This window comes from Pogona vitticeps, chromosome 8, assembly GCF_051106095.1.
Source record: "Pogona vitticeps strain Pit_001003342236 chromosome 8, PviZW2.1, whole genome shotgun sequence".
Classification (NCBI taxonomy): domain Eukaryota; kingdom Metazoa; phylum Chordata; class Lepidosauria; order Squamata; family Agamidae; genus Pogona; species Pogona vitticeps.
The window spans coordinates 14,903,299-14,917,760 of record NC_135790.1 but is presented as its reverse complement, the minus strand read 5'-3'; the positions used below and the strand labels follow the sequence as shown (position 1 = coordinate 14,917,760).

Sequence of the window (14,462 nt, the reverse complement as noted above, 5' to 3'; positions counted from 1 at the left end):
ATGTCACTTTTAATAAGAGCCAAGGAAAGCTTTCTCTAATGTGTAATATCAACAACAATTCTAATCTAATCTGAATCCTTTTTTTGGTATTATTTGGCCTTAGTTCCTGCACAAATAGTAAATCTTTATCCAGGCTGTACTACTAGTATACTGACCAAATCCTCGTCCACTTAATAATAATAATAATAATAATAATAATAATAATAATAATAATAATAATAATAATAATAATAATAATAATAATAATAATAATAATAATAATAATAATAATAAAAACAAAAAACCAAACAAACCAACGCCAACCCCCCACATAGAAAATTGGATGTCAGGTGAAAAGGGTCCAGCCTTCTCCATCTGCACAAGTCCATTTCCTCCCCCACTTTCCTATGAGGGCACACATATGCACCTGGTACCACAATCTGCTGTGGTACAGGCCGGATACAGGTTTACTACCACTGTGAGAACTAGGCCTCAGGCTCCCATTGGAACCCACCTGGACATTGAAGCATTCATAGCCAAGGCAGGGTAGGGGTGTCTGAACCCACCTGGAGGAAGGGAATACACTGGTTGTCCTTGCCTAAAATGGACAAGAAAAAAGGAAACAAAGAACAGATTGTCTCATGATAGTCAGTCTTAGCTATACAAATATATACTGTATGTCTTATGTAAATATTGCCTCTGAATATTGCTGGCAGTACTTTGATTTGGAAAAGGCACGTTGCTTACTTGTAATTGTAGTTCACTGATTAGCTGTGAACTCACACAAATGGCTTATGCACCTGCACAGTACAGTTGTTGGAATGTTCCAGAGCTGAGTAGCTGCTTTGGAGGGACCCAATTCCATGCTATCTGCACAGAACTAGACATGTCCTAATAGCTCCCCCTCTGTTCCTATTCAACACCTAGCTAAACGCTGATAAAAAACAGAAATAAAAAGCAAAACAAAACAAACACCCACAAACCATGATAGGAAGAGGGAAGAGAAATTTACAGATAACCACTTGCAGGTAAGCAACCTGTTGATTATCTTCATGGCTTCTATGGATCACACAGATGGGAGACTGAAAGCTGGCTTACTACAGAAAGAGTGTCATTGCAACACTGAAGAAAAAAAATAATAATCTGGGTTCCTTTCTTGCCCAGACAATGTTTAATAAAAATGGAAAGTTGTGCTCAAGTAGCTGCCTTGCACAAATAGATGGGGAAGATATGGAGGCAGTGACAGATTTTACTTTCTTGGGCGCCATGATCACTGCAGATGGGGACAGCAGCCACAAAATTAAAAGATTCCTGTGTCTTGGGAGGAAGACAGCATTTTAAAAAGCAGAGACATCACCTTGCCGACAAAGGTCTGCATAGTCAAAGCTATGGTCTTTCCAGTAGCGATGTATGGAAGTGAGAGCTGGACCATAAAGAAGGCTGACCGCTGAAGAGTTGATGCTTTTGAATTGTGGTGCTGGAGGAGATTCTTGAGAGTCCCCTGGACTGCAAGGAGAAAAAAACCCTATCAATTCTAAAGGAAATCAACCCTGAGTGCTCACTGGAAGGACAGATCCTGAAGCTGAGGCTCCAATACTTTGGCCATCTCATGAGAAGAGAAGCCTCCCTGGAAAAGACCCTGATGTTGGGAAAGTGTGAAGGCAAGAGAAGGGGATGACAAAGGATGAGATGGATGGACAATGTCATCGAAGCTACCAACATGAATTTGACCAAATGCCGGGAGGCAGTGGAAGACAGGAGGGCCTGGCGTGCTCTGGTCCATGGGGTCATGAAAAGTCAGACACAATATATCAGCAAAAACCATAACTTTGACTATGCAGACCTTTGTTGGCAAGGTGATGTCTCTGCTTTTTACGATGCTGTCTAGGTTTGTCATCGCTTTCCTCCCAAGAAGCAGGAAAAGGCAGAGGAATAAAGCTGGAAATAAAAATTTGCTGCTTTTCCCTTGCCACTGGGAGGCTTCTGAAAGTGGGGGAGCTTTATTCTCCTGCCTTTTTAGGTGCTGAGCAAGCCTCCAGAAGCCTCTTAAGAGCCAGCCAATCAGCTGTTAGGCGGGGAAAGGAGGGGGCAGGAGCAGAGAAGAGCACAAAATGGCTCCCAGGCTCCCAGCTTTTAGCTGTTTGGTGCTGTTTTTCCTGCAGTTCGGGGGCTACCAAGGCCTGGTAAGTGGCTTTCTTTTATTTATTTTTAAGTTTCTGACCTTTTTCCCCCCCATACGAACGCATTAATTTCCAATGCATTCCTATGGGGAAATTTCGACGTACGAATGTTTCAGCTTACAAATGGACTTCCGGAACGGATTAAGTTTGTAAGTTGAGGGCCCACTGTAGTTGTAATATGTCTATTGCCAAGGAATTGAGGTGGGTGAACCAGGGTTGGTGTGGCCACCATGGGGCGATGACTATGGCGTTCGCTTGGCACTGAATAATCCGTATTACTGTTTTTTGGATAATCGTTATCGGAGGAAAGATGTAGAGCATTTCCTGAGTCCAGTCTATCATGAAGGCGTCTCCAAGGAATTTGGGATCGCTGCTGGCTCTTGAACAATATTTGGGGCATTTTGCATTGTGCCGTGTTGCAAAGAGATCTATTGATGGCTGACCCCACTGACAGCAGATCATTTGGAAGACTTGATTCGTGGGTCCTTGTTGGTAGCCTGCTCAGGTGATCTGGTACATAGTTCTCTTCTGTTGAGATGTGAATGGCCACTGGGAATATGTGATGGAGATAACACCATTCCCACAGGTCCACTGTAAGATATAATAGGGAGAGTGAATGAGTTCCTCCCTGTTTGTTTATGTAGTACATGCCAGTTGTGTTGTCCGTGACTACTTGTACAGCTTTTACTTCTATGTGTAATAGAGAGGATCAAAATGCTTTTGCTGCTGCCAGTATTTCTAGATGGTTTATGTGTAATGAATTTATTTCTTGTCCACAGGCCATGTATTTGTAGTCCTTGGCAGTGCGCTCCCCGTCCGAAGGGGCTGACATGCGTGGTGACTTGGACTGATATTTTTGTCATTTTGAAGGGTCTGCTGATTGTGAGATGTGGAAGGAATGCCCACCAGGTAAGTTGTTATGCTAGTTCTGGAGTCAATTTTAAGAGCTTTGATTGATTGTCTATCATAGGGTTGAACAGGTATAGCAACCATGCTTGCAGTGATCTCATTTTTAATCTTGCATGGGTAATTACTGCCGTCGTGGATGCCATGAGGCTGAGCAGATGTTGGGCTTTGTGTGCTAATACCATTGCATGAGGTTGGAATGGTTGGATTGCTTTCTTTATTTTGATAATTCTCTGTAGAGGTAGGAATGCTCTTGCCTTCTTGGAATCAAGGTCTGCGCCTATGTAGCTGGCAGTCTGTGATGGCTCCAGATGAGATTTGTTGTAGTTCACTTTGAGTCCTAGTCTTTGTAAGGTATCTAGTGTTAACTTTGTGGCCTTTATTGCATCTTGGTATGATCGAATTACCAGTAGCCAATGGTTGATGTATGGGAAGATGGTGATCCCTCAAAGTCTTAGGTAAGCTGCAATTGGTGCCATGCATTTTGTAAATGTCCTTGGGGCTGTGGATAGTCCGAATGGTAGGGCACAGAATTGGTATATTATTTTGTTGAATTTGAACCTGAGGAACCTTTGATGGTTGGGATATATCGATATGTGGAAGTATTCATCCTGTAAGTCAATGACCACGAACCAGTCTTCCTGTGAGAGAAGGGGGATAATGGTACCAAGAGTTAGCATGAGGAATTTTCTTGGTTTGATAAATTTGTTAAGCTTTCTTAAATCAAGGATAGGGCAAAGTCCTCCATTCTTTTTTTGGGATCGTAAAATATCAGGAGTAGAAACCTTTATTAATTGTACAAGATGTGATTATAACTATAGCTTGTTTTTGAAGAAGCACGTTACCTCTTCTTGGAGAGTTAAGGAGAATTTGTTGTTTTTGATTGTATTAAACTGTGGTGTTTTGAAAAATTCAGTGTAATATCCAAATTGAATTATAGATAAGACTCATTTGTCATTTGTTATTTCTTTCCAAGCTGGTTAAAAGTCATGTAATCTTGTTTGAAAAGATGTTTGTGAAGAGTTATGAATATTGCTTACCCTTTCTCTGTTGCTTTCAAAAGGGTTGCCTTGTACTTTCAAAAGGGTTGTCTTGAGATTGTTGATGTCTAAATTGTGGTATTGAGGTAGAGGTTGACATGTATTGTCTATCATGATGTTGTTGCCTGTATGGGTGAAAGGAGTGCTGGTATTGGTATGTCGGTTGATGATAAGGTTTGCAGTATGAAGACCTTTGGTATCTATACAGCTGTTGTGGTGTGTAGGATTTTGCTGCTTTTCTGAGTTTATGGATGTTCTCCATCATCTCATCCGTTTTTAATGTTAAATATACCATTGGCATCAAAAAGCATGTCCTCAATTCTTGCCTTGGTGTCATCCATGATGTTGGACAATCTAAGCCAGGCGTGCCTCCTAATAGCTATTTATGTAGCCATAGCCTTGGATGTTATTCACCCTTATAGTTCTCAGCCACAGAAGTGGGGAATGATCGATGCAAAGTACAAAATGTCTTCCCCATATGTATGGCTTGAGTTTCTGCAATGGCCATACGATGGCTAGACACTCCTGTTCAATCGTGGACAAATGCCTCTCGCCCGCCTGGAGTTTCTTACTGAGACAGATTACAGGATGATGGTTTCCGTCGTCTACCTGGCTCAGCATGGCTCCCTGCCCGATGGCAGATGCATCCGTGAAGACTGTGAACTATCTCTGGAAGTCTGGGGCTCTCAGGACAGGACCGGTAGTCAATGCCATCTTCAACTTGCTAAAGGCCTCCTCGCAGCTGACTCTCCATTGGATCTTCGCAGCCTTTCTTTCGTGTGTTAAATCAGATAAAGGAGTGGCTATCGCGCTAAAATTGGGTACAAAGCAGCGAGAATAGCTGACTAACCCTAAGGTTGCTGGAGTGTTTCACAATCCGAAACTTAAGACCCAGAATTCAAACAAACCAAAGGGGCTACAAAAAGCTATCTTTTCCTGATCTTTGGGGTATAGACCCACTTCCCAGAACCCCTTAGTCAGGTCAAAACTTGATATGAATCTACATCCCCCTATAGTTTCTATCAAGTCATCTTACCGAGGCATCGGGTAAACATCTGACTTAGTGATGTGATTCAGTTTTCGATAGTCCACGCAAAAGCGGACACTTCCATCTGGCTTATCAACTAGAACTATTGGGGCTGCCCAAGGACTAGAAGAAGGAACAATTATTTTTTCTTTCAGCATTTCATCTAGCTCCTTGTGAACCTTGGCTACATATGGCCCCGTTACTCTATAAGGTGTGACAGCTTGAGGAGGTGCATCTCCTGTATCTGTTTTATGTACTACCCCCTTTGTTACACCAGGCTTATTTGAGAAGACTTGCTTGTATTTCTGCAGCAAGTCTCTTGCTTCATCTTGTCGCTCTGGGGTTAGAGTAGGGCTAATCTTAACATCTTCAGGGTTATACTGGGGTTCACCCCTTCTTTCCCAATACTGTAGTTCATGTTTTTCATTGGGCACTTCTTTAATGGCATATAAGACAAAAATTTCTTTCCTATAATAAGGTTCAATCATATTTACATGCACCACTTTTCTGCCTTCGTTTCCCTCCTCCTGAACTGCATAATTCACTTCACTCATTTTAGAGACTACTCTAAATGGACCTGCCAAATTTAATTGGAGTTTATTATCTTTAATAGGTTTCAACATTAGCACTTCATCTCCAGGATTGAATGTTCTTTCCCTGGCCCTCTTATCGTACCAATATGTTTTCCTTGATGGCTCTTTAAGTTTCCTGCTGCTAACTCAAGAGACTGCTGCAAGGAGTTTTGGACCACTGACTCAGGATCCTCCCCTCTATGTTTCTCCTAGTTTTGCCGGAGTAGATCTGGGGTCCCTGAGCTTTCCTTCCAAATAGTTCGAAAGGACTAAATCCTGTACTTTCCTGGAGTACAGATCTATAAGCATACAGTAAGGGTTGCAATTTATGATCCCAGTCATTTGGATTTTCAGTTGTATAAGCTTGAATCATATGCATTAGGATCCCATTAAATTTCTCAACCAATCCTGACTCTGCCCCTCCTATCCTCTCATAGGCTTCTGGACTTGAGCTTCAGCTATGAGTGACAGGAGTGACGTGGGCATTCAGTCACAATCTCCATGTCTATGCATGCTTTGGGCTGGAGATGTATGTTTCCGTTTCTCCGTTCTCTTTCTTAAGGATCGAGGTGGAGACTCCAAGCCCGATCTATGATAATCAGCGGCCTGCCCTGAAGATTGAGGGCTAAAAAGGGCCATGGCTGGGCTGGAATATACTTCAGCCTGAGTTCGGCCTGAACTTGGTGATAAGCTGATGATCAAGTGTACAGCTTTTGCCTCTTATCAGTATACGATCCTCTCTGACAGAGTAGGCTGGTGCATCTCTGGGAGATTCCTGTAAAATCGGTGATGGAACTGTGGCTGATGGAGGTTCGATAGCCATTTTCATAGTTTTTTGTTTGATTTCTTGCTTTTATCCTTATGTTTTTTCTTTTCTACAGGTTCATCTGGACGTGACTGATTTTTAGGAGTCTTTGTAGTGGATAATTTGGACAATTTTTGTGAGTAATTTGGTTTATTTGAAAACAAGGCCGAGCTTCCATCGTTTGTTTTAGTGTTTTTTCATATAAATAAGATTTGAGTCTTTGTAGTGTTAGTTTAATTGCAGGTTTTGTGAACTTCTTTCATTCAGGGCACTCTTGGGTCTGATGTGACTCACTCAAGCAGATTAAACATTTATCATGCCCGTTTGTGATAGGTATTTTCTTTTTGCAGAGAATGAACCTCTTAAATGGTCCCTGAGGGGCCATAAACTGAGGTAAATTCTGAAGGAAAACTGTTGGTGAGGGAAGGGGGGCTAGAAAGGAAAAAAGGGAAAGCAAAAAACAAACAAACAAAGCTCCCTGAAGAGTAAATATTAACAGTTCAATTTATTCAGGAAATGATAAGTAATGTTTTATAGTGAATAACTATGAATTTGAGAAAATTATTCCATTTATATGTTGCTCTACTGTTCCTTACATCCTGGCTTCGCGGCGGAGAAAAAGGAACTGAGGGGAAGAGCGGAGGGGTGGAGCTTGTACTCCGGGAGGGGGGGTATCTCACTGTCAAATCCTCTTAAAGCTATAGAGACTTCTGAGACGTCCTGCGCAGGCGCAGAAAACCCCCATCTGTGTGTATTCACAGAGCCACGGCGAAGAACATAATCAATCTGATTTCGGTATTGCCCATCTGATGATGTCCATGTGTAGAGTCGCCTCTTGTGTTGTTGGAAAAGAGTGTTTGTGATGACCAGCTTGTTCTCTTGACAAAACTCTATTAGCCTTTGCCCTGCTTCATTTTGAACCCCAAGGCCAAAGTAACCTATTGTTCCTTTTATCTCTTGACTCCCTACTTTAGCATTCCAGTCCCCTATAATGACAAGAACCTCTTTCTTTGGTGTCAGTTCTAGAAGGTGTTGTAAGTCTTCATAGAATTGGTCAATTTCAGCCTCTTCAGCATCGGTGGTTGGTGTGTAAACTTGGATTACTGTGATGTTGAAAAGTCTGCCTTGGATTCGTATTGAAATCATTCTATCATTTTTGAGATCGTATCCCAGTCCAGCTTTTCCCACTCTTTTGTTGACTATGAGGGCTACTCCATTTCTTCTATGGGATTCTTGCCCACAATAGTAGATATGATAATAGTCTGAATTGAATTTGCCCATTCCCGTCCATTTTAGTTCACTGTTTAGTTCACTTTTTATTCTTGCCATCTCCTGTTTGACCATATCCAGCTTACCTAGGTTCATAGATCTTACATTCCAGGTTCCTATGCAGTATTTTTCTTTTAGATGTTTAGATACCTTGGGGCAAATTCTCCATGCTGACTCTCATAGGGACTCAAGATCTGGGCAATACATTTGACCTTTCTGCTGAAATACTAGTTTTGGATATTGCAGGAGGACCACCCTATGTGATAAACATAAACAGGTGGGCAAACCAAGGCTATCTGGTTTGTCCATCATGGTGTCTGGGCCACCATAATGAGAACAGCCAATACTCTAATCTGACGTGGGCTCTATGAGGAGAATAAGACATAACATATACAGAAGACTCAGTACTCACAGTACCCTAAAGGTGTCTCCATTTGAGCCTATTCCCACCCCAGCTCTTCTGCAGAATCAGGAATCAGGGACATTTTTATATTTTGACAAGAGGCAAAAACATCCAAAGTTAAGAGTGCCCCATCTCGTTTATAGCGCAGAAAACTTCCGGATGCAACTCCCATTTGTGTACGGTATGGGATATCCTACTGAGGGGCATCTGCAGAGTGTTTTCTGAGCTTTTTAGGTGGACTGCTATCAAATGGTATGTTGACAATGCCAAAGACAGAGAATCAAGCAGAGCACAACAGATGTACTGCCTTGCTTGTTTATGTAATACACAGCAGTTGTGTTGCCTGTCACTGTTTGGCCCATTCTTCCTCCGACAATAAGTACATATGACTTAAGGGCCTTGAATATGTCCAGGAGTTATAATGCATCTGTGTTGACTGTGAGAGATTAATGTGGGCAATGAAATGATGTGCTCTGTTGGAGACTGGAGGCATACTCCCACCATATAGGTTGTTCTGAACAGCTGACAGCAGGGACACTCAGTAAGTGTTGTCATGTGTCCGTGGATCAAAAGTTCTGAAGAACTATTGTTGCAGGGTATGCACGTATAATCATGCAAAGGGATTCACTGAAGTGGTAGAGGCCATAAAGCCCAGAAATCTTTGAATTAAGACTACTAAAGAAAGTTTGTTCCATTCCAACTTGTCCACTAGATGCACCAAGATGAATGGCTTTCTTGATGCAAGTGTCCAGGATGTCACCAATGTATAGAATGTGTTGGGATAGTGATAGATGTGATTTTCCATCACTGATTCATAGCCCAAGTCTGTGAAGAAGCAACAGGGTAAAGTGGATATGACAAAGAAGATACACTCTGGAACTGGCAACCAACTAATTGGAAAGGATTTGAGCAAATATAATAATTGTAGCTCTAGTCTAGTGAACATTCTGAGATTTTAGCAGTCTGGTGGACAAAATAAATGGAGGAATAGTCTGGTGAAGATGGCGGTTAGGGTTTCTGTCAAACAATTCATAGCTCTGGAATCCTCTGGGGGTTGCCTCTGTGCAATCACAAACCCAAGTGTATGATCTACAGAGACCATGAAGAAAAATACAGTTCAATGATCTACACCAGGGGTCCCCAATCCCCGGTCCGTGGCCTGGGCCAGACCGGGACGCGGCGACAGATCTTCCCCACACCCTCGCACACTCCCCCACATACAGCCCCTTCGCACATGCACGTGAGTGTGAAGGGGGTGCCCCACGTTCCCTAATTGGTCCGTGGTGTCAAAAAGGTTGGGGAACACTGATCTACACCACTGTTCATTTAAAAAAAATAAATAAAAAGAAAGCAGAACAAAGTGAAAACTATTAGCTAGTAGGAATGGCTGTTCCAAATAGAGGAGACCTAGGTTTGAATTCCTACTCAGCCATGGAAATTTACTGAGGGGTAGCAATGATAAAACCAGTCCTTAAATATCTCACTTACTTTGAAAGTCCTATTAGAGTCACTAGAAGTTGAATGCGATTCAACAGAACATACTAAACATGTTCTAAATGATCTGCAGCACTCCTCAAGCTATTACTTGTGTGGCAGACAAAAAGGAAACGAAGGTGTGCTGTTAAGGTGTGCCTAATACACAGAGAGGGCTGGGAGCAGGATCCCTCCAAAAATGCTACTCAGCTTTGTAGTAGCATTCTGACAACTGTTCTATGCAGGCACATAACCCATTTGTCTGAGCCACAGAGATCATGAAGAAGAAAACAGGCTTCTAGTAGCCAGGAGAGTTTGTTCACTATAATTTATCCGCAGCTAGTACTGCTTCATGCTGACACTAGTAATCATCAGACCCAAATCTTAAGCTGCTCTTCTATGTTGATTAATATAGTTACATAATAGTAATGCTTCTATTATTATTTACATTAGCTAATTTATTAAAGTGGATTCTTCATGGCCTCTGTGAATACACACTAATGGGTTAATCTGCGCTGGAGCAGAACAGCTTCAGAAACTTTCACAGCTTTAAGTACTTAGTGCTGGGACCTCCCCTACACCAGCTATGTAACTCCGCCCCCGGCACTAGTGCCTCAGATCTTTTTTCGACCACCATTGTAGCAGCAGCTTTGTTTGGAACTTCGCAAGTGAAAACAATTCTATTCCTTTCCTTTTTTGACCTTCTTGTTCTTTCTTCTGCAACAAGTTGTTCCTTCTGCATGGAGAAAAAAAAAATACTAGCCCGCATTAGCTGTTCTTTGTGAAGGCCTTACAAAGCCTTTATAAAGCCGGCTTTAGAGCCTCAGAGCTTTTTCTCTTAAAGACATAAGCTCTTTCTTACCTTCTTAGCAAGGTTACCCCCAGGCTCAAGAGCAACAGCATTCTACCCGTTTGCAATCTTCCTCTTTTTATCAAAAGAAGAGGACAGCTTCTGAGCTTTGCCCTTGAGAGAAGAAAGGGCTGCCTACAGCTCCGGCCGCCACCCCCGCTTGTCAGTGATTCTCCTGACATGGGGCAAAAGCCTCTGTGTGAGGTTGGCGTGGAACAGCCTTCTTGCATCAAGGGGCTCGTTCATACAGCTGTCAAGTCTGCAGTAAGTTTGGCACCTGTAGCCCCAGGGTTACCCTTGGAAGAATAAAGGGGCCCCTGCAGTGCTGGCCGCCAGCCCCGCCTATCAGTGATTCTCCTGACTGGGGTAAAACCTCTGTGGAGGTTGGCGTGGAACAGCCCTCTTGCATCAAGGAGCTCGTTCATACAGCTGTTTAACCTGCAGTGAGTTGGGCATCTGCAACCCTTCCCTTGGAGAAGAAAGGGCCTCCTGCAGCGCCGGCCGCCTTCCCCGCCTGTCAGTGATTCTCCTGACATGGGGTAAAAGCCTCTGTGAGAGGTTGGCCAGAGAAAGCTGCACACCGAGGCTGTAAATGTTCCGGCAACATACCGTAAGCCTTGGTTTTCCCTTTGGGGATAGAATGGCCCCCCTTCAGCTCCCGCTGCCAGTCCTACCTGTCAGTGATATGCCTGACTGGGGTGACACCTTTGAATGGTTTGGCATAAAACTGCCCTCATTTATCAATGGGCTTGTTCACACAGCTGCTATTTCCAAAATCAACTAGGTGCCAAGGCAAGAGCTTTTGGGCAACATTTGGCAGCCCTAGCTTTGCCTTTAAAAGGGGGGGGGCTGCAGCTCCTACTGCTAGCCTTGCTAGTCAGTGGTATTCCTGTCTGGGGTAGCACTTGTTTGGTGGCTCATAATTTGGCACAAAACAGCCCTCTTTATGAATGGGCTCATTCACACAGTAGCCTGCATCCTCACCTCAGCCGCCGGTGCCTGCATAGGCTCATAAGGAAAGGACTCATACGAGTCAATCCTAAAACCCTGCTACTGTCAGGTAGACCCGAGTAATTTCCTCAGGAGGGTCCTATCATGCCAAAAGGTTTGTGTAGGACCAGTCCCTTTTATCTGGCACAGGAGCTATGAGCCTTTTCCGCCACCTTTTCTGTCACCTCACTCCACCTGGCACTGTTCTGAGCCACGGGCTAAGCTTTGTGCCTCCACCTATGCCTCAAAGGTGTAGTGCTCCCTTAAGCTCGGCTACGGCAGCAAAGTGTTCACGGGTTCAACCTAACCCACTGTTAACCCTCTCAGTCTTCTCTGTCCCCACAACTGTACTGAGACTGAGTTTGGTCAGGGTCATGCTAAGAAAGACTGCTCCTCTAATCATCTGAAGGACTTACCTTATTCAGCTGGAACTCACAACAGTCAGAAGGGGAGGAAGACTTCCAAACAATCTTCCTAATCCCATATCAGTTGCCGCAGTTAGTCACCCTCCTTTACCGTTAACAGTTAAGTTCTTTGGTTGGTGTTTTTATTTTCTGGCCGCCACGTAGCCAACTACTTCTCTGCCATGGGTGCTTATCATCACCACTTACTGAATTTGGCATTGCTAATTCTGTGGGTAACTCCTGTGCACCTTTACAGTTAGGTAAAGGTTCCCCTTGACAATTTTTTTTTGTCCAGTCATGTTCGACTCTAGGGGGCGGTGCTCATCCCCGTTTCCAAGTCATAGAGCCAGCGTTTTGTCCGAAGACAATCTTCCGTGGTCACATGGCCAGTGCGACTTAGACACGGAACGCTGTTACCTTCCCACCGAGGTGGTCCCTATTGATCTACTTGCATTTACATGCTTTTGAACTGCTAGGATGGCGGGAGCTGGGACAAGCGACGGGCGCTCACTCCGTCGCGTGGATTCGTTCTTACGACTGCTTGGTCTTCTGACCCTGCAGCACAGGCTTCTGCGGTTTAGCCCACAGCACCACCACGTCCCTTACCCTTTACAGTTAAGGCCTCCTATATCACTAGGACACAATGGGGCGGGCGCGTCACGAGCTCATTGCTGCTCGACATGCCTTAAACCAGCATCCAAACAACTGACGGGTCGAGGATCTGCCGTTTGTTGGTGTACGGCTTTCAGTCAGAAAACTGATGTTATTCTTGATAACCTGTCCAAGCTCCGGAAGGACTGCAAAACTGAGCGGTCTCTTTACTGCACCTGACTTCTTTGTCGTTGACCAGTCGGGCCGTCGGGCCCCTCATCTTTCCGATTGGTGTTCCTTCATGTTTAATACTTGGATATAGCTATGCTATTGAATTCAATATACTCCACTGTCATAGGCCACGTTATGGCCACACACACACCCAAAAAAGAATGGAGGCCTTTGGCCCATCCTTTATTTTATTTATTGAAGGCCTGAATTCTTTTATTACTCTACATAGATTCTGTATGGCTTTCTTGGACTCTGTTATTCACATGTTACGTCCAGAGCGTTGGTTGGATGCTTGTTTTCATGATGGCATCAGGTCAGGTCATCAACATTTTCTCAGGCTTTTAGCAGGGGTAATCACTGTTTACCCGTAGCTGGATAACTGGCTCCTGGCTGCTGAGTAAAAGTCACAAACTGGTAAACACACATCCTTGACATTGTCCCTTTGTCAGCATTAGGACTGAAGGTCAACATAGAGAAGTCGGCTTTGCAACCTACACAGTGTGTAGATTGTGTTAATGAGACTTGGGATGCTTTCTTGAAGCAGGGTTTTTCTTCCCTGATGACAAGTCTGTGAAATTGCTTGATTTCTTATGTTCCTTTTTTCTTCAGGCACTTGCTTCCCTGTCCTAGAGGTCCAGCGATTCCTGGGGCTGATGGCATCTACCACAGCTGTGGGGCAGCATGCTCAACTGAGGATGCAGCCCCTTCAAGCCTGGTTTCTCTCACTTTTTCAGATATCTTACGACCACCCATCCACGTTGCTCCAGGTGACTCGCTGCATAACTGGACTGGTGGGGATCCCCCGCAACCTGCGCATAGGGAGACCCTTTTGGTCTCTTGACCTGGTTGATTCAGTCAGTGGTGGATGCCTGCCCACCGGGCGGGCAGGCTTATCTGCGCCACCACGTTGCCCTTGCCAGCTGGTAGCTGGCCTTCATATCATTCTGCTGGAGCTCCTGGCAAACATCAAGGCCTTTTGGGCCTCTGAGCCCCTATTCCGGGGTCGGGTGGTTCAGGTCACATCAGACAACACCATGGCAGTTTATTATATACACAAGCAGGGTGGTGCTCATTCGTTATGCCTTCTTGTTCTCATCATTAACCTTTCAGAATGGTGTCATGCTTGCCACATTTGTCCAGTACATTTGGCAGGCAGAAACAATTCTGTGGCAGTCCATCTCAGCAGACTACGGTTCTGCTCTCACGAGCAGGCTCTCAATGATGCCACCTTTTGTCATCAATGGGGGACTCCAGACATAGACGTTTTGCTTCCTGATTAAGCAAGAAGTGTGCCATGTTTGGCTCCCGAGCTGGCATCGGCCACAGCTCCCTAGGGGATGCCTTCCTGACGAATTGGTCACGAAGCCTCCTTTACCGGTTTCCACCTTTCCCCCTTCTTCAAAGGACTGTTGTTTGTGTCCACCATGAGTGTGAAAATGTCATGCTTGGTCACCTCACTAGCCATGGTTTTTGATCCTGCTCCCCTGAGTTGTGGAATACATCAGGCTGCACCTGGTCCCTCATCTGCTTTCTTGGGACAAGGATTGGATATTTCATCTGGACCTCGAGTCCCCCTACCTGTCCACATGGAGTCTTCCCCGACTGTAACGGACATGCTCAATCATGCTTGCAAGCCTTCTACCACCTTGACCTACTCCTATAATTGGTAGGCGTTCTGTCACTTTGCATCAAGACAACATTTGCCTATTAGACCAATGTCTCTGGACACATTATTTCATTTT

The 14,462-nt window shown here is 44.3% G+C and overlaps 1 protein-coding gene and 1 long non-coding RNA gene across 2 annotated transcripts in view; one reads left to right on the top strand and one right to left on the bottom strand.

The window, feature by feature from the left end:
- The window catches only part of LOC144584198 (uncharacterized), a 465,271-nt gene that overhangs the window by 157,954 nt on the left and 292,855 nt on the right, over positions 1-14,462 (top strand). The gene's annotated exons all lie outside the window — the stretch shown is intronic.
- The window catches only part of TCF7L1 (transcription factor 7 like 1), a 137,126-nt gene that overhangs the window by 9,024 nt on the left and 113,640 nt on the right, over positions 1-14,462 (bottom strand). Inside the window, exon 7 of the mRNA XM_072978999.2 lies at positions 494-577. Coding sequence (XP_072835100.2) covers positions 494-577 — 84 coding nt within the window. The remainder of the gene's footprint in view (positions 1-493; positions 578-14,462) is intronic.